At 43.9% G+C, this 24,187-nt stretch overlaps 1 protein-coding gene and 1 long non-coding RNA gene across 32 annotated transcripts in view; one reads left to right on the top strand and one right to left on the bottom strand.

Moving 5' to 3' along the window:
- The window catches only part of LOC121592004 (protein alan shepard), a 204,518-nt gene that overhangs the window by 4,857 nt on the left and 175,474 nt on the right, over positions 1 to 24,187 (bottom strand). For 29 of the 31 annotated variants that reach the window (XM_041913163.1, XM_041913164.1, XM_041913162.1 and 26 more), the window contains 3 exons: positions 13,902 to 14,140; positions 8,916 to 8,974; positions 8,451 to 8,575 (listed from right to left, as the gene is read on the bottom strand). In XM_041913163.1, coding sequence (XP_041769097.1) covers positions 8,451 to 8,575; positions 8,916 to 8,974; positions 13,902 to 14,140 — 423 coding nt within the window. The remainder of the gene's footprint in view (positions 1 to 8,450; positions 8,576 to 8,915; positions 8,975 to 13,901; positions 14,141 to 24,187) is intronic. The other 2 variants (XM_041913181.1, XM_041913183.1) reach the window with 1 other exon arrangement.
- LOC121592009 lies at positions 1,956 to 22,855 on the top strand. The gene is made up of 2 exons (XR_006004608.1): positions 1,956 to 2,363; positions 22,543 to 22,855. It is a non-coding gene; the product is annotated as an uncharacterized LOC121592009 (long non-coding RNA).

The raw sequence follows: 24,187 nt of genomic DNA, 5'->3' as shown, positions 1-24,187 counted from the left end.
GGGAGCATTTTTAGGTGTTTCATCACCACACAACACAAAAACAATGAAAGGGCATGAGAGGAGGGGAGAGAGAAGAAAATTCATTAGTATGCTTTTGCGTTGAGATGTTGTGCCTGCGCGAAGCTCTTTCTCTTCCTCTCACTATCTTTCTGTCTCTCTTTCTCTCTGGTTCTTTTTCTAAGGAGTTTCTGCTGTTTCTCGTTTTCTTGTTCCTGTGGAGGAGGCGAATTGGAATGGTCTTTACTGTTCTTTACTAACAAAAAACTAAAAAAACGAACGATCTTTTTTAGCTTGATAAGACCACGAAAAGAAAGGTAGAAGAAAAGGGGGTGGCGGATGGGTTGTCGAAGTGGTTTATAAGGCGCACTTTTTTTTTGACGGACAGAGACAGTAATCAAAACGAATTTGTCGGACAAAAGGTACAAACGCGCACGTGGACTTTGCTGGGGGGCGGACGATGTGACCAAGACACCGATCAAGATACTGGAATGCTGGACAGTGTACTTTTAGACAACTCAGTTTCACTATTGGGACATGGTACATGGAGGCAACAGCAAGGGACGGCAAAGGGGTCAGCGAGGTCTTGGTGAGGATTTTGAAGATACGATTACGATACACAGCAAACAGTAGTTCAGAGCAAAGTCTTCAGAGGACGACAATTTTAGAGCATTAAAGCAATACACGGAGAGCAACTTTTGAACACTTGCATGATTGACGAACGGACTCGGGGTCCTTGGCGCGGATGTGTGATTTTGTATGAGAAACAAGCGGGCGCCGCACAACAATAATGTGAGATGAGTCAACAAGGGAAGAAGTCACATCTAAACAGAGATCGCATAGTTCAGGAACATTCAGATTTTGAGCAACACTAGATATAGAACACGAGCCTAGATTTGGGTTTTTTTTGGGTAGTTTTGTATGGCAAAAGTAGCATAACGCGTACACTGTTACAGTCGACACCTGACACACAGACACCACCGGGAGTCGGAGAACTAGCCTCGAAGAAACGGAGAAACTGAACAAATGTATGTGTGTGTGCGTGTGTGTGGGGGGAAAATGAACAAACGATGAACCAAATCTGCCTATAATGCCTACGTTCCTTGCGTTCGAAACTCTGGTATTACTGTTCTTAAAATTGGTATAAATGGTGTATAATTGGCCGGCTCACTATGCACGTTTTTGTTTGGTTTGTTTGTTTTTACTTTTTGGTTGGTTGGTTGGAAAAATGGTAATTAGATAAATGTTTATTTATATATAGATACATGATAGCAAACAAAATGCCACTAAGAGCTAGGTTGAAAGAGAGAGAGAGAGCGCTAGTTTTTACAAAAGTTTTTGGGGTTTCTGTTTTGGTTAAGCTAATAATGAGTAAAAAACAAACAACAAAGGGCCGAGCATATTATTATTATTATTATACAGAGAGAAAATGAGTGTTGTAGTTGTTTTTTTTTGGTGAGATAAATAGATAGTAGTTTTTTTTAGTAGTAGTGGTAGTATTTACTATACAAACAAAGTACAGCTTATTTACGATGTAGTAGCAAAAGGGGGGCTTTCTTTTTTTCCGCTCGCAACACTCTCTAAGGCTAGGCTAGAGGGGGGCTAGGTACTCATTATTACTGTCGCTGTAATTTGCACAGCGCTAAAGAGCTAGCTTTTGTTTTACTTTACTTTCCAGTCTGAATCTAGCTAAAGATAAAACTCTGAAGTTGTAAAAGAAATGAACGAATGTCTATTTTACTAGAAAGGCAAAAAAAACTGTAGCAAAACAAAAAAACACATCACTATAAAGAGCTATTCAAAGCAACACTACGGTAACAGTCGGTGACCTTATCTCTTCGTGTGGATTCACTTTTTTCCTCTGATGATAGCAAAATGGAAACGAAAAACTAAACTTTAAACTGTCAAATTGAACACAAGCACATGAGCCGAATTAAACACATAAGTATGCATGTGTGTGTGGTTGTGTTGCACGGATGTCACGGATTAGCGGGCGCATTTGCACAGACAGCAGAGCGATTACGATACAACCATCATCATAGTAGGCACAATGCTTGAGATTGCAGGGCGGCAGCGAGCGCGTATCATTCTTTCCGTGTGTTTACAAAATGGCTGTGTGTGTGTGTTTTTAAAATTGTGAATAGTGAAATTTTACATACAGTTAGCATTCTATTAGAAACTGGTTAATACTCTGATGTGCTTTGCAATTCATTGTAATACTTTTTAGATGCTCATTTGCTCGATTGTTTTTTTTTTAGAAAGATAAGTAAGAGAGAATCAGTAATCGGGGGACGGTTTTGCAAGCGAAACACGAGCCGTTTGGTTTTGGATTTTTACAGAGATGTGTTAACTGTACACTGTAGCGGGTATGTAGATTGTTTTCTTTCTAATTTTTTAAGAGATTCGAATTTCTTTTTAGATGCTTTGGACATATGTACAACCATTCTAGCTAGAAGCTCGATGGTTTCGATCAGCTTTTGCACGACTGAACTAGATATGCGATAAAAACGAAATACGAGAAAACTGTCAAACTCGGTATCGGTACCACTAAGAGCTAAGCTAAGTAGATGAATAGAGAGAGAGATAGAGAGTATGAAAAGCAGCTTCTGATTGGATATACTAGGCAGCGTACGGGGGGGGGGGGGGGGGAGCGTTTTCAAACAAGAACCCAACAAACAGGAGGAGAGCGATCAACCGGTTGAACTTTACATTGTACACGTGAAACATTACATACTAGCTATACCGGGGGATTGGATTCTTAAGTACAGACACACTGCTGCTGGACGTAGGGATAGATTGCTTGCTTCTTGAAAACGAATTGCGATAGGAATAGGAGCAGCTTCCTTGGAGCAAAGGGTGAACATGGTTGAACTCCCTTTTCATTGACAAAGCTTTTTATGGCAAATAAGCTAAGAGAAAAAAACATGCTTTGGATGCGCCTTTTTTATTTGATCGCTCTACCCTATTAACACCATCATTCGTGCGTTCGTGGTGTGTCATTCGTGTTGCACATAAACCCGCCCATAGCATAAAAGTGGGATGCACATAATCCATATCCCTGCCAGAAAAAAGGGGTAAGACTAAGCTTTCCCGAGCATTTCAGGTTCCGGTGGGGAGTGGTGTTGGTTAAACTGTTGACAAACCGATTTTCCGTTTTACTGCCCCCTGTGCTGTGTTTGTGTTTCGGTGTTTTGTTTTGTCTTTTCAATTTGATCGTCCCAGCAATCCACGGAGCGGTAAAATTGATAAATAAACCCGATGGTGCGATGATGTGCAAAACATCAAGTAGTGTGCAAACGCGGGGAAGGGTTTAAGCTTAAGCCAGGAAGGTTTTCATCCTCAGCTTGCCCTGATTATCCTTTGTGAAGCGCAACGCGTTAAATAAACCTGTCCATATCACGTGGGACAGGAATGTGTAAAAGGGTGGGTTGTACCCCGCCGGTCGTGGTGGGTAGTTTATCTGCAGTTTATTGCCAACTTTACTGGGCATTACATACTATTATTACACACCGATGTGCCCAGGTTGGACGTGTAACGGGGAACCGAGTTGGTAGAAAAGCAACAACCCAACATACACATCCGGCAAAGATGCAAATCATGTAATTTTTTATCGTTCGCTCGTAAAATGATTACGACTAGAGCGCTGGGGCTGGCTGGGAAAGAGAGGAAGAAATGAGGAGTTGCATCGTATTATTTTTGCACAGGAGCGAGGATTCCATAAATCTTTCCTATTACTTTGCCTTTTTTGTGCGCTTTATTATGTGGCGTCGTGTATAGTTATTGTGTAGCCCCCCCCATGTGGACCCGCTGCTGTAGGTACCCGCTGTAAGATTGTACCGTACCGGGTATGGTTATTATTTCTTTTTCTAATTATAACACGCAACTAGGTTAGAGATGTTTGCTGTCATAATGTGCCAAAAGCCAATGATATTAAATAATAAGCTTTTCCCTTCAATTTAATATAATTTAACTGCCCAGTTCAGATAAGATTTGAACTTAGGACCTTTAGTATACAATGCCGAGCATTTTGCATGACACTAGGAGGTGTACTGCTAGGTGTAGAGATAAAAATGCCACTTAAACTCACGACATCGAACATTGTCGGCTTTCAGATCTAGTTCTCGAGCTGAATCTGGACAATGATAGTTATTTCTTGCAAATATTCTGCAAAGAATCCAACAAGGATCACTTTTTAATTGAAACTATCTTCTAAAAGTACTAAAAACTTGATGAACGATCGTACTTTTCTACACACAAGCAAAACCCCCCTACACGATAGTGAAACTTTTACGGAAACACAAGCGCTAAAATGATCGGCGGGACGGGATTGAAAGGATTTGCAGCATTTTCTAGTTCACAAAACGGAGCAACGGGATTACGACTACTGACAAACTAGGACTAGAACTACAACGTTCGGGCGACGTACGGATGGTTGGACGGAATCAGCGAGGAGCGAATCTCAAGATGTACGGGAAGCAACAATCGTAGATCGGTAAACGGAACACAAACAAACAACTCTAGAGTAGACCGCAGCACAACTGATTGGGGGAAAAAAACGGGTGATGGGAGTTTGGGAGGCTGTTTTTTTTTGGTTTGTTCATTGAACGACGGGACGGAACTCACTAGCAGGTGAAACATTATTTATATACTATATTTATAACAAGAAGTAGTAGTTGAAGTAGTAGAAGAAGAAGAAGAAGTAACGAGAAAAACAAAAACCACAAACACACAACACTATCTCTGTCCGCTATGGTCAAACACAAAATTTGCGCTCGCGCTGCGTTCGATACCATCCCCCCGACTAATGACGATGGGGGCGATAGATGACGCAGCAGAGACGCACTAAAAGAGACACTATGGTTTTTTTTAAATATATATGAAACTCCTCTCAGGTGTAAACACAACAAAACTTCAAACCTCTATTCTATATGGCACTAATATTGGATCGCTATTTTTGGGCAGGTCAGAGCTATTACGGGTGGGATGGACTGGGGTACGGTTTGGGGTTATCGCTTATCAACATATCTCGACTAATGGCAACAAACCGAGTTTTTGGGGGGGGGGGGGGGGTTTGTAAACGGTGTTGGATACTCGGTTCGAAGCTCGGTACCGCACTATTCTAAAAGGGGTAAAAGGACACGTGGAGTATCGGGAGAGGAGCGGGAGTCGGAAGATGTTTTAAACACTCATTTCTATCAAAAAACAAACACACTCACACACGCATACACTCATACACACACTCTAGTGTCAATTGAGAAAGAAAACAGCTAAGGAGACGCGTTACTACTACGACCTCCCCTCTGTCATCCTGGTAAATGTCAACCGGGCACTTACAGGGTTTTCCAGGAGTTCTCGTAACTGTGAGACACTTTATTGACTCCTTCTTACGTGAAATGAACTTAATGTAATGGGAATTGGACTCTATAGCACACTTGTTGGACAAATCCAGTTCGATTTTCCAAGGAACCTGTCTAAAAAGGGTGCCCAATAGAGTCCAATTTTCATCATATGAAGTTCACTTCCAATAAGACAGAATCAGGGAAGTGTCCCACAACTATGAGAACCCCTGGTAAACCCTGTATGCAGTCCTATGTGGCGTGGATTGGTATGTACGTATGTGTGTGTGTGTGTGTGTGTGTGTGAAGTTTGCTGTAGGAAAACCCCTCCTACCGTGTGTCGTTTGTTTTGGAATTTTCAGTTTAAAAATTGTCTGAAGTACGCTCCCAACTCTCTAACACGTCATTGATCGTAGGACGAAATTAAAACAAATGGAAGAAAATCGCACAAAACAATATAAGAATAAAACCAACAACAAAACAATCCAAACAAGATGAATGAGATGTAAATAAGGGAAGAGGTTTGGGGGGTGTCGGGGGGTTTTTGAGTCAAAACGGCAAAACTGCAGTATCTCTCGCGCACATGTTTCCAAAAAAAAGGGCAAGAAAACAACGAAACAATCTACATAATTGGTTAGTACTTTGGGGGTTTGGGGGAGAGAGTACACGTTAGTGGGGATAGTAGTAGTACAATAGAGAGTAGTGTAGTATTAACAGTAGAGTGCACACACACTGTTATCTGCAGCAGGTAGCTCGCACACACGCACACACACACACATGCTAATAGCACAGGGTTCGTTAGTGTGAGACTGAAATTAAGCTACTTCGATTCAATGTTTGAAGTACAACAGCAGTAGTAGTAGTAGTAGCCCATGCCCGGGGTAATTTGGTTAGTATGTGGTGCGTATATATGACATTGTTGAGAAGGGCGGGTTGTTGGTTGTCGTGCCAATTCACATTGTAGTGTGTGTGTGTATGTGTGTGTGTTTTTTTTTGTACAAAATCGCACATTGTAGTCGATTCTCTGTTAGAACGTGAAAGTAGGTACGTGTTTGTATGTGTATTATGTTCTCTGTTTGATCTGTATTACCTCGTTTATTGCATTGGATTACCCATTAAGTGTGTACGTTTTATTTGCTCTGTGTAATTGTGTGGGGCATTTTGTGGGAATGGTAATGGAAAAAAAGGATGAATCAAAAACCATCCAACAGAGTGGGAAAGAATCAGAAGCATACTTGGGAAATTGTTTTTTGTTTAGTCCCAAGCTGCTTCTCATTGCAATGCTGGTTCAACAGTGTGTTTGAAAAAAAAAAGAAAAGGTTCATGAACTTTGACCCCATTAGTTTGCCCTCGCAAGTGTGCTTTGGGTTCGTAGGGGCACAGGCAAGAGGTACACCGTTGAGTGGGTGTGTATTGCAATTTCATTGAAGTGTAATATTAATTATTAACTCGTTTAAACTTCCTTCTGCCTCCTTTCCAAAAGAGAGAAAAAGAGAAGGAGCACGATAATAATTCTGCAAAAGAAGGGGGGGGGGGAGACAGCATAACAACAACAGCAAAAAAAAAGCAACGAGCATTTTCATCACCTAGGAGAAATTGGTTAAACATAATCAACGGAAAGCCTTTCCGGCTTTATAGACGGCAGGCATGGTAGGCGTTGCGTTCGCGTTATACACGGCAGGCAAGTTTAGTTGGGTTTGTGTAACAGCGCGCGTGTGTGGGGAAAAGTAGAAGTAGCACACAAAAAAAGAGCTCCAAGAAGGACCAGAGAGACGCACACCGGAAGTTTCCTGTGGGTGTATAGCGACAGCAAACCCTAAACAAAAAAAAAAAAGGTAGGGAAACTTTTTCTCCACTTTTCCAGCCAGCCACCATACCGTGGTGTTTGTTGAGGACCTGGGGGGGTCGCCTTTTTTTTGCGCTCTTATTGAAAGTTTTTCCCCCAAAATCACGACGGCTAGCCGACGGATTCCAGACCGTTGGGAGGTGGTTTTGGTTCGTACTTTTTGTTTGGCTTTTGCTTCTTTTCTCCCTTTAAGTAGAGCTGTTTGTTGTTTTTGTTGTGTCTCGCAATGAGATGAGAGTGAAAATTAGCTTTACGAATAAAGCATTCAAATCCCCTTTGAGGGATTCCGTTTTCGGGCGGGGATCGTTCGCTTCGTTCGGCAACCTTCGGGTGTGATTTTTGTTATGGGATAGTAGTTTTTTTGTTCGTTTGTATGTTTGAATTAGCCTTTTTTTTGCTGATTTGTTGTTGCAGCTACCGGATGAGGGGGACGAGAAAACAAGTACGGTTAAGGATAAAACCGTAATCCGCATGAACACGGATACGGGCCGCTTCGAAACCATAATACGAAGAAGGGAAGAAGGAGGGAAACGTGAACACGTAAAACTGTGTGTTTTTTTAAAAGGGGGAAAAGTAGAAAACGAAGAAAAACTTTACTCTTCGCACAAACAAGAAGAGTTTTTTTTTGCTTCAAAAACTTATAACTCAAATAATACGAATAGTAAAATGTTAAACAAATCGATAAATGACAATTGATGTCAGATGTACCGTATAGAATGCAAAAAACACACAAAAGCAAACTGTTGAACCAAAGAAACAAACAAAAATAGTGTGAGAAAAAAAAACACACACACAAAATTAATCAATAGAACACAACAGTAATGGGTGTAAAATCCATTGGCGGGATGTATTAGGTCACTGACGTTGTCGGTCCGTTTGGCTAATTGGTGGGATTGCCTATATTTAGTCAATAGTACACACACCCACAAGCCGTCTACATGTCCTCGTCCATGACAGTTGGTGTTGATGTGTGTTGATAGTGTGCATGCGTATGTCAGTGTGAGAAGGTTTAGTAGAGTACGGTCTCTCTTCTAACCATGTTCCCGTGTTACTCTGTGGGCGTGTGTGTGTGGTTAGAGTTTTGTATGTGTGTGTGTGTGTGTGAGTTTGGTTGTTTAGCTAGAGAAACGGGCTCGTCTTTTCACAAGAGAGAAAAACCGGGGGGTAAAGAGGGCGGGCGGAGTAGTTGTGGAAGGGAAGGAAAGGCCTGGGGCAGGGGTAGGGGGGTGGGTGGGGAAGTGTAAGTATTACTTGCATGCAAACAAACGTACAATGGCCGGCCTATGTAGCACCCAGATACCCACTTTGGCCATCTGAGCTTGGATGCCCTTCGCTTGAAGCCCTTTGACGGCGCCCTCGGCACAGGACGGCGACTCGAAGTCAACAAATCCGTATCCTGGATTTGTTTGTCGTTCGGCAATCGTTGGTTGGTTGGTTGGAGCGCACCCACCCGAGCAGGAAGAAAAGAGAGAATGGAGAAGAAAGCGAACAAAAGGAAAGGAAGAAATTAATGAAAATCATCGATCGTAGCGCGCGCATGGGGTAGAGGTGGATTGGTTAATGGTGTTTGGAGTTTGTCCGGGGGAAGCCATATTTGTTGGCAAATTGGTGGAACGTTTTCCATTTGCCCCACTCCCCAGCTGTTTGTGTTTCAGTTTTCAATCCTTTTTGCACTGTGTGCAGATCGAAGGTAGGAAAAGGTTTTTGCACCATTAACCGAACATATTAGACCTTACCTTTACACTTGTTTGTTGTTTTATCTAATATTGCCTTTGTAGAGATGATGTTTCCATACCTGCAATGGAAAAGAAAATAGGGGGGAAAATATTAGTAATTGAAATAAACGTTTAAACGTGAAAATCCTTGCAAATGTTTGTTAAAAATATAATGAATTCATTCGCCATTTTGTGCAATTTATTCCAAGCCGATGAAACACACACACACACACAGACACACACACACAACGTGATAAATGTATTTTGCTACCGGAAGCGGAAAAAAGGAGCAAGCCAAATCTGTGCGCCTGTGTGTTCGTGATCTGCAATAACGATCGGACAATAATTAATGGCAAACAGTTTTCGATTGCTGCTGGCTGCTGGGTCCTTTCTTCCTTCTTCTCCACCAACAACACGCTCATTATCGTTAACCGTTCGTCCGTCCGCCGGACATTGACTACTACACACACGTACGCTGGCCACGGTGGCACTATCCGAGCTGCGAGGCGTTAATTTTTTCACCGGTTTTTTCCACCCCAAACACCACACGGGATAGCTTTTTCAGCGAGGGAAAGGGACACAATGAATGGGAAATTAATTTTGGAACGATGTACTTGAAAGTGTAAACAATTTCCGGGCTGCAAGAACCACGTGGAGAGCTCGGAAAACCCGTCCCCAACCACCTCACCCTGCGAGAGACCACTGTGGGAAAACTCGTTAGCGCGCACACTGCTGTGCAACGCTGTGTCCTTTTTGGTCGCGCCGTGTGTTATGGTACAATGGCAAACGAAACGTTCCACCCGGCAGAGCGACAGGCGGGATCCGAGGGTCCGATAATTAAGCGTATCCTATTTCGATGCAATGGTAGTGGTTACCGTAGTAGCGAGTGTGGTTGTGGGTGGGAGCATTCGCTGCCCGCTCGGGTGTCCGTGCTTAAGGGACCATAAACCCTCCACCCTCTAACGGGCCAACACATAATCATTGTGTGCTTTCCTCGGTGTGCACAACACAGCGGCAGAGAGGGAGAACAAACCAACCACCTCCCAACCAAGCACACAATAGCTCAACATAAAACCCCCAGAACTGGACGCCGAACAAAGTGCAAAAGTGCAGCAGTGCATTAGAAAATAAGGCGAAAAAAAACAGGATTAAAAACAAAACAAAAAAAGTCGCAGAAAAGGCAAGCGAAATAAATGTACCGTCAAGGCAGGATTTGTTGCACGGGATGGGGCAGCCAGAAATTCAGCAAAACAGCGGTAACAGCACCGTTGAAAAATAATGCAAATTAGCGAGCAGACTGCAACAAAAAGCAGCAGTCTGAGAACCAGAACCAAACAATAAACAATTCAACGGTATTCAAAGGGGTTGGGCAGAAGAAAGCTCCCTCTTTCGGCGAAAGAAAAACCCCAACAGGATGACTAATGAACGGGTAGTCGGCCGAGAATGATGATTCGTGTACCACCGTTGGCCCCTTTTACGGGTCAGGGTGGGGAGGAGAAGGGACGAATGAGAACGAATAAGCTCTTCCTGTCTGTTAACGAAAGGCGATGATATACCATTTGAATAACTGTCGCTAAGTAGAAATTTGTATTTTTAATTTAACACATAGCACTACTAAGCTTGGAGAAACATTATGGACTGATGTGTAAATGAGTCAGATTAAGTGAATTTAACGTTATTGCTAATTATTTTCATTCCACGTTTGCTCACGTTACGGTAGAAAGATTACAAGTTATTTGTTTGCAGCCATAAAGAAGCTTACGGTAATGAAATGAGGTTCATTAGTAGTTATCTTGTCTCATTAGTAACTTATAATTTTTCCGCTAGATGGCTTATGCATTGAAGGTTTGAGGAAGCAAAGGCATTAAACTAGACAACGCTATACTAATAATTTTAGATCTTTCTGATGTATCTGTTGTCAAATCAAACTAGGCAACACATTCAACACATTTCTTGCATCAACCGCCATCCCACCGAAGCTTATCGATAACTTGTTTATTGATCTTTTTCTGCTTCTAAACGTTCGGTACGTAGGACGTAGGGACGGAACGTTATTGGTTTCGCATGACACAGCACACACCAAACCAAGAAGTGCCGAGTGCCAACCTCGCCAGCTAATTATAGCCGTCATTCAGTGAGCTACCGGGAAGGTCCAGCATCCTCCAACGCACGGTCCCATTCCTTGAATTCAGCGGGGCAGCGGACACCACGGTGGCTTCAAACGCCTTGCGAACGAACCTTACCGCTTCCCAATCATTTATCATTTATTTAGTGACAGCAGGAAATATGAGGGCGGATGTGAAGGTCCTTATGGGTGTCGCAAACCTGTAACCTTCACAGCCAAGGTTCAACAAATTACACCGGAGTTTTGGCTGAACAATGTATGTACACATGTGAGCGCTTCTATTAAGATTTTTCGTTCGTGACTTATAGCATTGCTCTTCCGCGGTTGCATTTAACGCGTGCTGGAATAAATTGTGAGAAATTCGGGAAAGAATCCGAACTGATTGGTGGAACAGGGGTCTGTCCAGAGTCTAGAACGTGTCTAGAAAATCCCTCCCATCGCCAGGATCAATTACACAGCACCGGAAACATGCATTGACGACGGTAAACATTGCTCACTTATCATCGTGTCGGCGGGGTAATGACTTTTGCCGACTTTGCCGAAAAGTGGCCCCGCCCTTAGCCCAATTCATCTTTGCCACTTCACTAAGGTAATGGGGCTGAAGCATTATGAAGCGCTACATCGCACAACCAATCATGCAACGTCCACCCTGCCGGCCCCCAAATTCGATCAAAATGTACTGCGAAGCATAATAATGAAGTTTTACCAAATTAATGCCAACGCTAGCACGCAGCAGGGCCAGCAGAGCAGCCGAGAGGGCCAAGCGTGCGCGCGTGAGTCGACTGTTTGAACAACCGGGCAGGCAACAGCCGAACAAAAAAAAAGGGACGCTAAGGCGTCCCCATCATCAATAAGAATCGGCAGATTCTTGGCAGAATGTTAAGACCGGCCATGCCGGGGTTGGTGCCGTTGGTGGCAGGAAACGGGAAGACAATAAATAGAAAAAAATGGATAACAGATCCTTTATTGAACGGTTTTTAGTGATTTGGCCCATGGTTCATATTTCTAGCGCTTAGACGAATTTCCACAGAACGGGGAGTGTGAAATATTAGATGAAATTTCCTGTCACCTACACCCCCGGGGGGGATAATAGGAGCGTTACAACACGCTGCGCATACATTTTCGCTCTCCTCCGATTCTTTGTAGCATTTTGGCAAATTTCCCAGAAATTCGCGCGCCGCTCGTTTATTGGACCTCCACTGCAGCGGGCGATGTACATATTGGTGAAATGTAATGAACGCGCCCAAGGATACGCACACACGTAGCGAGTGGAGCGAATGGCACGGGCTAGAGTCGAGTGAATAGCAACATAGCAGCAGCATCAGTGGTAGCAACACCAAGAGCATCAGCAAAACCATCGCATAATTTCCATGCTTCGCATGAATAAAAGATTGATTGTGGGATTTGTGGGCATTCAGCAGCAGCAGCAGCAGCAGCAGCACAACGCACACAATCACTCTTCACTCGCTCCCTTTGGTCGCGCTTTGGCTTTGGTGTCCTTTTCGGAGGATGCGAGAGGATGTTTCACAATTTCACGACAGCAGAGCGCGCGACGAGCGGAGGGCAAATATTAACGGCCAAAAAACACAGTAACGGCTCGCTGCTTTTTGGGAGTGGGAGCCAACGAGAGAGAGAGAGAGAGAGAGAGAGAGAGAGAGAGAGAGAGAGAGAGAGAGAGTGTGTGTGTGATGAAGAGGCGGAAAGAACAAGAAGAAAACTCATTTAGAGTTATTGTTCCAACCCGGGAGCTCCGGGAGGTAGACTGAAGAGTCGGAGCTCCGGAACTCCGGAGCGCTCCTAAACTGTTCTGATTGCACCAGTGCGCCATCGTACCGGAAATCCGTACAATTGCCAAAGCGCCGTAAACCAAGAGACAGGAGGAAGCATTTTGGGAAGAGGGCAAATAGAGTGGTAGCAATCTCATCTCCACACTATAGAGTGAGATTGAGCCCAGCCGCAGAATGGTTTGGATGATGTGGAGGTTGGTGGCACACACACACACACACACGCCCATTAGCGTTGGAGAGTAACTAGCGGAGGAGCTAGTGCTAGGGCTGCCACTCGTAAAGTGTGGCAGAATTGATGACATTTATGCGCAATCATTCGAGACGCGTGAGCTTTTGCGCTTGGTGGTGGTCTCTCTATGGTGGTTTTCGGGCGATGAAATGGCCTTTTTGGAAGGCGTTGTGGGAGGGATGTGCATGCTCATGGTGGGGGTAGTGGTAGTGGTGGGCTTAGTGAAGCTAAACCACTTAACCCTCACCGTTAAAGTTACACAGTGCGTGGTGTGTGGTTTTGGTGCGGTCGTGTGATATTAAAATTAGTGAAACGATGAGTTTGATTTTATGATGATAGTGTCAGGTTTGAGTATTTGAGTGTCGAGTATTGAGATTTGTTCATTATTTTGCATTGAAAAACATTTTATTTAAGGATACTTGCTGTGAGCATTACTTGTAGCAATGGAACCTTCGTTAAAGCTCAAGCAAGATCCTTCCACGAATCTGTAACAACTTTACCGAAAAAAAGGCTTAACCTTCCATTCCTTCCAATAAAAACTTGCTGCTCTTTTCTCCTTACTGTTTAATAATTCATATTACATTGGGCTGTAAAAGGTAAAGAGCGCCCGCGTTTGATTGCATCATCCCACGCGGCGGTTAAAAGGCCATGCTTCATATATTTCACCCAGATTTACACAGCATGTAACAGAGGCGCAAACACAGCCGGCGAATGGCGGAAAATATTAATAACCCCGGCACACCAGCGCGCGCGTCACATGCTAATCGCATCGGATCACGCCTCCACCACATCATTGTTGACATTATTTGCAAGGATTTGGTCTCCACCCCATTCCATCCTCCCTCCCTTTCAGCAGGGTTACTTACTGTGCACACATGTTGACAAGGTCCTTGTCGGTCGTGCCCTGTTGCAGGCCGCGAATGTAGAGGTTCGTTTTGGACAGCTGCTCCGTCTGCTGTGGCGTGTTGCTAGGACCCATCGTGTTGTTTGTGTTGGTCGTGTTGCTCAGGCTCGTGCTCAGGGTGCCGCTCTGCGAGCCGGTGTTGGACGAGCTGCTCGAGTTCGTGTTGCTGGGCGACGCTGCTGTCGGCACACGCTGTCCGTACTATGAAGAGGGAGGGAGAGAAAGAGTGTCAAAGAGGTGTTGCGATTAGTTCAATGTTAGTGATGAGTTTAGTATATAAATAGACTTGAAGTCGATTGTTTTTAAGATATAATTGGAGTTCTGAGTTTTTTTTAATGGCTTATGATATTAATAAGATTCCTTTTGGGGAGGAATTGTAACATTGGAGTTCTCCATTATAATGTGGATGAGCAGGATCTCAACAGCTGAAATGGTTCAGAAAGTCTTGTTCTGTCTTTAAAATTTTCCAGACATCTTGCTTTTCTTGGAATTGCTATCCTTACTTCATTCATTATGCAAAACTTCTCCAACTAGTACTTCAGTTTTTGTAACGAACCTAAAGTATTGATCATTTTTTGCATACCTTCTTAAGTCTTTAGGAAGATGTCAACCTGATGCATTTTTAGTAAATTTTATTAAACGTTTCATCTTGGCATTACTGATTCAGGATCTATCATGAATTCTAGGGATCTTGAGACTTTCTGTGGAGATCTCTTACACGCGATCCCTAGAGCAGCGAAAGCGTAGGAATTAATATAACAACACCGGCCCCGTGGTCTCGCCGACAAACGATGGAAAACGAAACTAATGAATCTTGCAACAGTATGTGCAATTGTGCTTTGAAGTGTTTGTAACACGGCCATGACACCACACCATCCCAACACCAAGTAGGCATTGTTTACTTTACTCGTCCCTTCCCGGTTTCCCATTCTGCCAAGGATATGCATTCGACTGACGACGACTGTCCAAGATCAGACGCTTCCGTTCGGGGCCGTGAAAATGCCTGAAACGATTTTTCTAACGGGGGAAAACACACTGAAAGCCAAAGAACCTCCGAGGAAATAAAACTGACAAACGAAATGCCTTCCGGAATGAAGGTGGTGCCGAAGAAAACGGACAGCACAGAGCGAGAAAGAGAGAGAGAGAGAGAGAGAGAGAGAGAGAGAGAGAGAGAAAGAAAGATAGAAAGATAGAAAGAGACTGTCCCAACTCTCGGGACACATGGTGCTTCTACTTCCTCCGCTGCGTCCCTGCGGCTTGATTAATTCGAAAATTTTAATAAAACATTTTTGCGCTTCAGCGCCTCTTTCTTATTCCAACACGAAAAGCAATGGGGGAAAGATTGAAGGGGTTTTTTTCGTTTTTGTTGGGAAAGGGGGATACTTTCTCGAAATCGAATTTTCTCCGAATTCTGCACCGCTCCAGGCGGGACACTCCTAACGCGGGCGAGGCTTTAGCAACGGGAAGGATAACACGTGCTGATATGGTAAAAGCATCAACTTGGAAACTTACAAATCCATACACACATTTGCATAGCCGTTGTAGACACACAGAGAGAGTGTGTGAGAGAGAGAGAGAACAGCGTCAGTTTAAAACATACAGAACACATAGGCATATCCTCATTGGTTTGTGCTGCTGGTGGAGCAGCAAGTTCATGGAGCAACTTTTCCGGCCCAAAAAAAAAAAAAAAAGGAAAAATGCAAGGATGTTTTACAGCCGGGAAAACCGTGCAGCAAAAAACAACTTCAAATAATATACATTTTTGTGTTTCCTCTCTTTCCACTTTCGGGATCTTCTTTCGGGTGGTATGCGGCTGCTGCAGTGAGCTTGACGAGTTTGTGTGCAAGATAAAAATATGAACCAATACTAGGAGGAAAAAAGGGTAGCTTTTCTTTGCTAAGCGCGGCTTCTTTTCTCCACAGTGTTCCGCATTGCCTCGAAGCGATTCGATGTGTCGAGCGACGAACGACCCGGTTCATCCGGTTCCTTTGACGATCGACGGAGGAGATATGCGCATACACAAGATGATCCGCCACTTCGCCTAGGAGGAAGGAGTGTTCCCCTTTTCCAGTGCCCCAATCTTTCGCTCCACGCAGGTTAGGGAGAGAGAGAGAGCTGCCCGGTTTTGAGTTATGCTGCCGTGGTGATGTTTGAAAAGAGTGTTCAATTTATTTATTTTTCCATTTTCCCTTGTTTGGGGTTCACCCCGCAAAGACATCACACCGGCGTCCGATGAAGACACCACTATATCTCGTACGTCCGATTGCTGAACGTTAGCAGTTGCAGGTGGTGCGCGCCTACTGTTTGGCAAAGGGTGGAATTTTAAAAACTTCTTCTTTAACCGGCACGCTTTTCAGCGCCATTCTTTGGAGCGTGGTATAGTAAGCTCACCCCAAACCGAGTGTGTGTGTGTGTGTGTGTGGTGTGTGTGTGTGTGTGTGTGTGTGTGTGTGTGTTTGTAAGGCCAAATGCGCTTGAATCCCCGCGTCTCATCAGTATGCAGCAGCAGCAAAATGGCGAGGACGCTGAGCGCCACTGGTGCGCGGAGGAATTTTCTATACACGCGCAACCCGCGCTCGGGAGATGCTAAAATATTTATCCGATTGTATTTGTCCTTATCGAGAAGCATTTTATCGTGTGTCCTCGTGCCTCTTCTTCCATCCCTTGTGCAACCTCCGCCCTTTCTAGTGCAACGCTAACATGGTACGAGGACGCTTGAATCCAGGTGTGGCTTGATCGCATTTCCCATGAGGTTTGGTTTCGATTCTTCTTTATTTTTTATTTTTTTTTAGCGCTGGATTGTTAGTTCAGCATTTGAGCTGACACATTATGCAAGTGTGGCACTATGGGTTGGATTTGGCTGCGGTGGAAATTTGAGTTTGTATAAGCCTACAGATTTAAGGTATTAGACAAGCCGGTAGAGTGTGCATTTTAATGTAATGGCAAGCATGCCTTTCGTAGTGTGAAGATATGTGGAATAAGTTTGGAATTGGAAGTGGAAGCGCAAACATTGCACGAAGTTTGCTATCAAGAGATTTTTTTTGCCTCAATAACTGCCGTGAATGTTAGGAAAATGTAAGCAAACGTTGTTGTTAAGCCATAGGCCATAATCCAAGTCTTATCAAAATGGGTAATTTAACGTTTGTATCGTTCAATAATTTGTTAGCAATGTTGCAATGTGACAAGAGAAAAGCAATATAACCAACACAATACTCAACAAACATTGAAAAAAGAAGCCAATACTTGTTTAATGAACATTTCGAATGATATCACCGACGGTCTAGCTTTTGTGAGTTTCTTCTGTGCTTGGTCCTTGTGTCCTATTTCGAATCAAATCATTCTCGCAAAATAGAAAAACCCCCAAGAGCAAATCTTAGTGGCGTGGGCAGGGCAGTCAGTCGGATAGAAGTGTGAAAAGGCATCCACGTTCAGACACACATTGCTTGTTCAATTTTCCGGCCCGTCGCTGTCGGTGCTGTACTTTTGCGCAAGCCGTTGCGCAAATCATTATTTACTTTTTCTTTCTTGTGATTAACTCCCCGTACTGCGAACAATGTACACGAGCGTAAATTATTGTATTGACTGATGGAAAGGAAACGAATTGAATTCTTGGAAAATGGTTCGCCGTAACACCTTTCGTCTTTGATCCCGGGTGATATTATTGCTGATTGCTCCAGAATCAGTGAAAAGTATACATTTATAATGTACAATATTGGACTAAAATGGTCTGTATTTCAAGTCATAAGTGTTTGCCGAAACTTTAATAAATCCGCAAGAATCCTACCTTTAGGCTCGAGGTGTCTATTATTACGAGCACCAAACCCAAAGAATAGTTTTCCCACTATTGGTTACGTTTATTCGATCAGTTTCCCTATGGGGCTCCGGAGGACGTTTTCCCGCAAATCGACTGACCGCAAAACATCAAAAGAAAGGGAGGGAAAGAGCACCCAAAAGAAATGCGTCGTAAAAATCACATTTTGCTTGCCGCAAATAGCTTTTTCCCTTTAAGGTACGCACATTACGCGTGAGGGAAGGGTTTGACTAAATGGAGTTGAGCGCAACAGAAGCAGGGTGAGTGCGTGTGTGTGTGTGGGAAACGTTCACAACATTGTGGCAAAATGGTTTGGTTTTCATTCACAAACAAGCACAAGATTGAATTGTATCTGATAGGAAGATTGAACGCATCGAGGCATCGTAGAAAATTGCGTGAAAACGGTGTCTAATGGCTCAACAAATTCTCTACCAAAATATGGAACTAATTTACAATTGAGCGTTAAAAATGTGACAACCATTTTGAATGATTGCAAAATTCTAAGTTCAACACACTCCTTATGCAGTTAAAAAAAAACATATAAAATGTCTAAAATTACCATTTTCATCTTTCGTCACAATGTTTCAAGACGATAAGACGCAACAGCAACACAACGACTCCCCACGTCGCAATCAAAATGTTTCGAACAGCTTACGACGGTGATATTGCTTTGTTTTGCTTTTTCAAGCATGGCAATACACTCATAATTGCACGAATTTAATGAGGTTGCAGATTGATAAGAGAGAACCACCGTGCGATGCCGGCGGAGATAATGTACAAAAGTAATTAAAGTAAAGAACTTATTTTCCCCAATGCATATGAAATACTTAATTTTAAAATACATTTAACTGTTTTAAGTAGCTGTTCGGTGATTTAGGCAAAGCATTTGTTCGCTTGCGCGTTTTTGTGTTTGTCGCTACTAGCTTGTGTAAATCATACTTATTTATATAATCCAACGTCGATTTATCTCCACACAGCAATTACTATTCGAAAGCACCTTATCAACTAAACCGTACTTCGATTGTCAATTGTATCCGAAAATATGAGTTCGAATGACACACATTAGCTTAGCGCTCAGTGGCGGGGGGGGTGGCTAAAACTAAGATCTACCCGTGCGCGCCAGTTGTCATTAGGTTCGTTATCATTCGTTCTGTATCACAGTGCGTAGCATAAAAGGGGAGGGAAACGAGCACCAGGAAACGAAGCACACAAACCCACAAACACAAATCGACCATTCAAAATGACCACCGTGCTTACTCCGAAAGTACCTTTGCGTACGAAACCAAAAAAAAAGCTGTCCATGGAATGGGCCAACAATCGGTCGTTATATTCCGGAGCGGCTACTATCTCACTCTATCTCGCTATCGCTGCGCAGGAGGTCATGGTGTGTGCTTGCAGAATGTAAAAAACAACGCATTGAACCGGTCATTCCTCTATTAATGCTGGTAAACCACAACCTTTGCCGAAAATATACATTAGATGTAGGGACATGACGAGATGGGAGGGATATTAAATGCAATTCCCCCGCTCTATTTTTTGAAAGCTTCCACTGTGGGGTATGGGGAGGGATGGGAGGCCCGTTATCATGGCTTTGCTCTGCCGAGTTGGGCTGTGCGCTCTAAGAGGAAGCTGTGTGCTTTTTCGATAATGGCGTCCGTTGGCAAATGTCAAATCATTTCGAAATATAACCCTCATCCCCTGTTTGAGTCGCCCCCCCCCCGCTTGTTTTTGCTCCCTTAGTATGGGTGTACTAAGCAATGGCACCCGCTCAAACACACACACACACACACGCAATGGTTAACGTTTATGATGGCGACAATCGGGCAATCGATGTCACTGGCAGCCATAATCGTAAATGATTCATGACCGTCCGTCGCTGTGCGTACCGTGTATGCCCACTGTATACGCACCGAGGTTCTTGTCCCGATAAGCGGTGTCCAACCTCCCCCCCCCGCCCCCGACCCCACCCACTGCTGCGACTGAAACTGTTTTTAATATAATGCCTGCGGAGGGCCTGGAACTGGAACGCCGAAACTCCCGTGGAATTCATTCCACCGGAGACAATTATGCTGCAGCACGCGGCCAAATGGGACAAGCCAAATCTGGGCAGTAAAAATCGATGCTTGATTGCTCGATGAACGATCGATACTGAGGCGGGATGAAGATAGCACGGGTTAGGATTAAAGCACCGTTGCGAAAACGGGAAGTATTTCATTGCGATATGGTAAAATTCCGTCCGCAGTTGTTGTTAGAGAGGTTAAAGGTCATTAAAGGGTCCGGGAAAGGGCGGACCAACAACTTCGCCCAAATACACCCACTTCACACTTTTTCCAATAAATTAAACTCTTCCAAAGGTCCCCGGGGACGCTTCCCCGAAGCGTGGTAAACAGTGGCAGAAGTTTTCGCAACCCAGAACGTTGTTCGCCATCATTCCTTTCCTCATGCCCCGGATGTGCTACGGATTTCCCTTCAAACGTTCGAGGTTCGCGTGTCATTGAACTTCAATGGTTGGAAGTTTTCTTTCCCACAAAAAAAAAAAGCCGGAAGCACACGAGCGAGCAAAGATTGTTGCAAATAAACCGTTCGCACCCAACCTTTCACCTTTACGCGAGCGGACACATAAACTTTATAGGAAATTTATCATAATTAGACAGGGACTGCTTCCCCACCACCGTATCGTTGTCCGCTTTTATTTAAAAAAGGCAACCATTTCTCCACCGTGTTGTAGGAGGGGGAGTGTAGCAATCGTGTATTGGAACGGAAGCACTAGAACCACCCCTAGGGGTTTGTTGTTTGTGCCTGTGTCTACCTGTTGGTAATTACGCGTTCGCTCGCTACACCAAGTGTCGAAGAAGAACATGGCTGGGCGGGCACCGTACACCCAAAAGAGTAGGAAACCCCGATGGGACGGACACGGGATAGGATTGTACACTACCGGGAAGCGGGGGGTTCTTTTTGTTCTTCTCGGATTCGCTTCACGGAAATGACACGACCCTCGTCCACGAAACACCGGCTTGATGACCCAAAAACATCATTTCACCAGTTGCAAATACGATGGCATTTTGCCTCCCCCTGGCCTGCTTTCCTTTGGCCCCTTTTACGCCCCCTGCCCAACATGGGGAAAAGAGTTGAGAATTTCCCGGAAAAACTCCCGCCCCGGCTTTTGCTGTAAATCTGGCATCGTTTATTTTAAAAAGCCTCCACTTTAACAACTTTTATTGCTTCGGTGCTGTGATTTAATTAATCGATTACACCTTTTCCAACCCCTTGCTGGCAGGGTGGCAACAGGGGTGGAACCAGGCGTTTTGTGGCACGACAAAAAGCGAGGTGAGGAGGGGGTGGGGAGGGGGGGCATTACATTACCGGACAGTTAAAAGCAGCTGCTCTCTTATTCATTTCCCGACCTTTTCGTCGGTTGCTGGAAAAAGTCATCTTTCTTGCGCTGGCCCGGAGGCGGGGAGGTAGGGATAAATATGTCCCACCCACCGTGTCCCAACCACCGGACAGGACAGAGAAGGTGACCGACCGACCGACGGGAAAGTTTGTAGATTATGTCCTGCGGCGGTGGTGCCTGTAATCCATCAGTAGGTTAAACCCAGGCTTTTGCTCAGATGCAAACAAGTGATAAGGGGGAGGAAAGGTAAAATGCCCCAAAATGGGAGAACATTCACCTCCATATTTGCGGCTGGAGGAGTAATATTTCCTTCTTGAACTTATTTTTCGGTTAAAAAGTGGAGCTAATCGATAAAAGAAAGTGGCCATCGAACGCCCGTTGCTGCAGCGAAAATGTGAGCAATTAAAGTTTTTAACGATATTAGCTATGAATGGCACAGGGTGAATACACCGTTTAGGGACGTTTTTTTTTTTGTTGCAGCCTTTTCCACGCTTTTAAAGTGGTACAGTGGTAAAGATTATTTTACGGAAAGGAAATGATGCTTGAAAGCATCTAGAAAAAACGACAAAAAGGCCCACACACACCGCGTTCAGGTTGTTCCTATCAAAAGATGTTCATTTTTATTGCCTCTCCTGTGTGCTGCCCGTCTGCTCCCTGGCATTGTTTTTTTCCTCTTCTTCCTGCATACTATTTCCCCCAAAAGCATTCTTCCCGTTTTCCCGCTACTGTCAGCAACAAATGATGGAGGTCAAAAAGTGAAGATACCTGTTAGTGTGCTCCTTTATTCCTCTTTCTTTCCGCATTCGCACAGTTCACCGTCATTTTTGCACGCCCATCTCTCATCCGGCATTTAGCGAGCGAAGCGTCACCTCTTCTTACAAAGGACGAAAATGATTCTAAACGTAAAAAACAGGACCGCTCTCCACTTGGAAATGTCAAATTAGTTCCGCAATTCTAATTTCCTTCTGGGCGTGGTGATAGCCCCTCCTCTCTGTTCAAAAACAAGGATGAAACCATAGGCGAAAAAGGAAAAATCTTCACGAGCCTTCTCCAACATGCTAGCACCGATAGTAGAGGTAAAATAGAGTCGAGAAGTTTAGGTATTGAAGATAGATAGCACAATCACACATACAACAGGAAACAAAAAAAAAAAAACCATGTCCCAAAATACTATTAAATGCTGCTCAATCAAATTGAATGCTTTCAATCAATTAAACGTTTTATGCTTCTGGGCATGTCACACGGGGGCGGTTGGTGATTCGGGCAGTATTGGAAGAGCATAATTGAATATTGCTGCCAGCGGGGAGCTTGTCCCGAAACTTTCAATACGGTATTTTTGTCGTTTTGTAACTCGCTCGCTTTCACTCTTGCTCTCTTTCTCTCTCTCTCTCTCTCTAGATCTCACTCTATCTATTTTCGAATCAACGAAATCATTTCGGACTCGAGTATTTCTTCTTTCAATCAATTTGGTCCCAGCCCTGCAGTAATCTACCATTCGATTGGGAAGCTTAAGCGGAAGCTTGGGATGCTGGAAATTGAGATAGCTTTCGCGGAAGAGTTGATATCGGTTACAGTGTGACGGGTGTGAATAAAACAGTTGGAGTGAAAAATTGGCTTTTCATCAGAACCATAACATGCAGGAGTCCTCTTGGCCGTGCTGCAAAATGTCAGTGGTAATGTCATAAAAAATTCTGACTGACTCAAACTTTCATGACTTTTTTCACTTTGTCATGACTTTTTTTTGTGCTGTGCTCAGTTTTGCAAAATATCACTAACAGAGTCATGACATTTTCTGACAGAAACAAAATCATGTCAGCGTCAGGCGAACTGTACTGTGATGATCAGAGGTGAGACTCTAACAGTTGGTGCGACCATCACATGCTTGGTGACATTTTTACAACCAACTCTTGCTCAGTCACTTAGTTGTGACATTTTTTGTCGGTGATACGATATCACGATAGTCATACGAGATATGTGGTGTGTGCGAGTAATTCCAAACAACAAAATGTGCATGCTTTCTCGCTCAAATGCTGCTACCCACCAGACCATCAAAGTGGATCGAGCAAGAAAGCAAGTTCATTTTGTTGCTTGGGACCACTCGCCAAGCATGTCCCAAGAATGTCGTGATTATCATAGGCAGAAATGTCATGACAAAGTGAGTGATCAAGAGATGGGTGCTACAAAAAATGACACCAAGCATGTGATTGGTCTAGCATCTGTTTGAGTCTCACCACTGATCATTACAGTTGTGTGCACGTGAGTTGACGTTGACTTCGTTTCAGTCATGAGTATTGGTGACTGAAACAGTGGCGTTTGGCAGCACTGTTCACAGCCGGAAAAAAATCATGATTAGGCTTGGGACGGCATTAAGCTCTTGTCAGTCAGAGTATTGCGTGAGACTGAAGAATTCGCATATCGCGTTCGGCATGTCATGACGCACTATCATTAGGTTTGCAATTAACAACAAACTACCACGGGTATGTCAATTGTTTTCGGTGGTGACCATCACGTGATGCTCATGGCATTTTACAGCACTGCCTCTTGGATTATTTTATAAGTCAGTTGATTATCAATTACTGAAACAAATAAGAAATAAGCTCAATGAGTTAGAACGAGAAGTCATTGTTGAAAATAAATAAAATTCCATTGCCTCAATAATCGCATAACCATCATTTTTTTTTGTTTTTCAAATTGATGTGAAGTAGGGAAAAGAGATAGCGATATCGTGGCGAGCGCTGAGTGAGCGAAGGAGGGAATTTAAGCGGCGCGCGCTGCTGGGTCGGGGGTCAGTTGAACGCGAAATGTCGAAGGTGAAGGACGTGCGAATTGGAGAAAAATAAAGTGAACTGAACGAAAGCCATCCATCTTCTTCTTTTGGTGTTAAACTGATTCTTACATGGGGGCTCGTCCGGGAATTCTTTTTTCCCAAACGAGTGAGGCTTTTGCGATGAAAGCAATCTGTGCGATATAGTGTGAAGTTTCGTGAGGCTATTTTGTGATTAAATAGCAAAAAACTGTGCGGCTTTTTTATCAAGGCAAATAG

Source organism: Anopheles merus, chromosome 2L, assembly GCF_017562075.2.
Source record: "Anopheles merus strain MAF chromosome 2L, AmerM5.1, whole genome shotgun sequence".
NCBI lineage: Eukaryota > Metazoa > Arthropoda > Insecta > Diptera > Culicidae > Anopheles > Anopheles merus.
The sequence above is the reverse complement of the archived record's forward strand: the minus strand, read 5'-3'. Positions and strand labels throughout refer to the sequence as shown.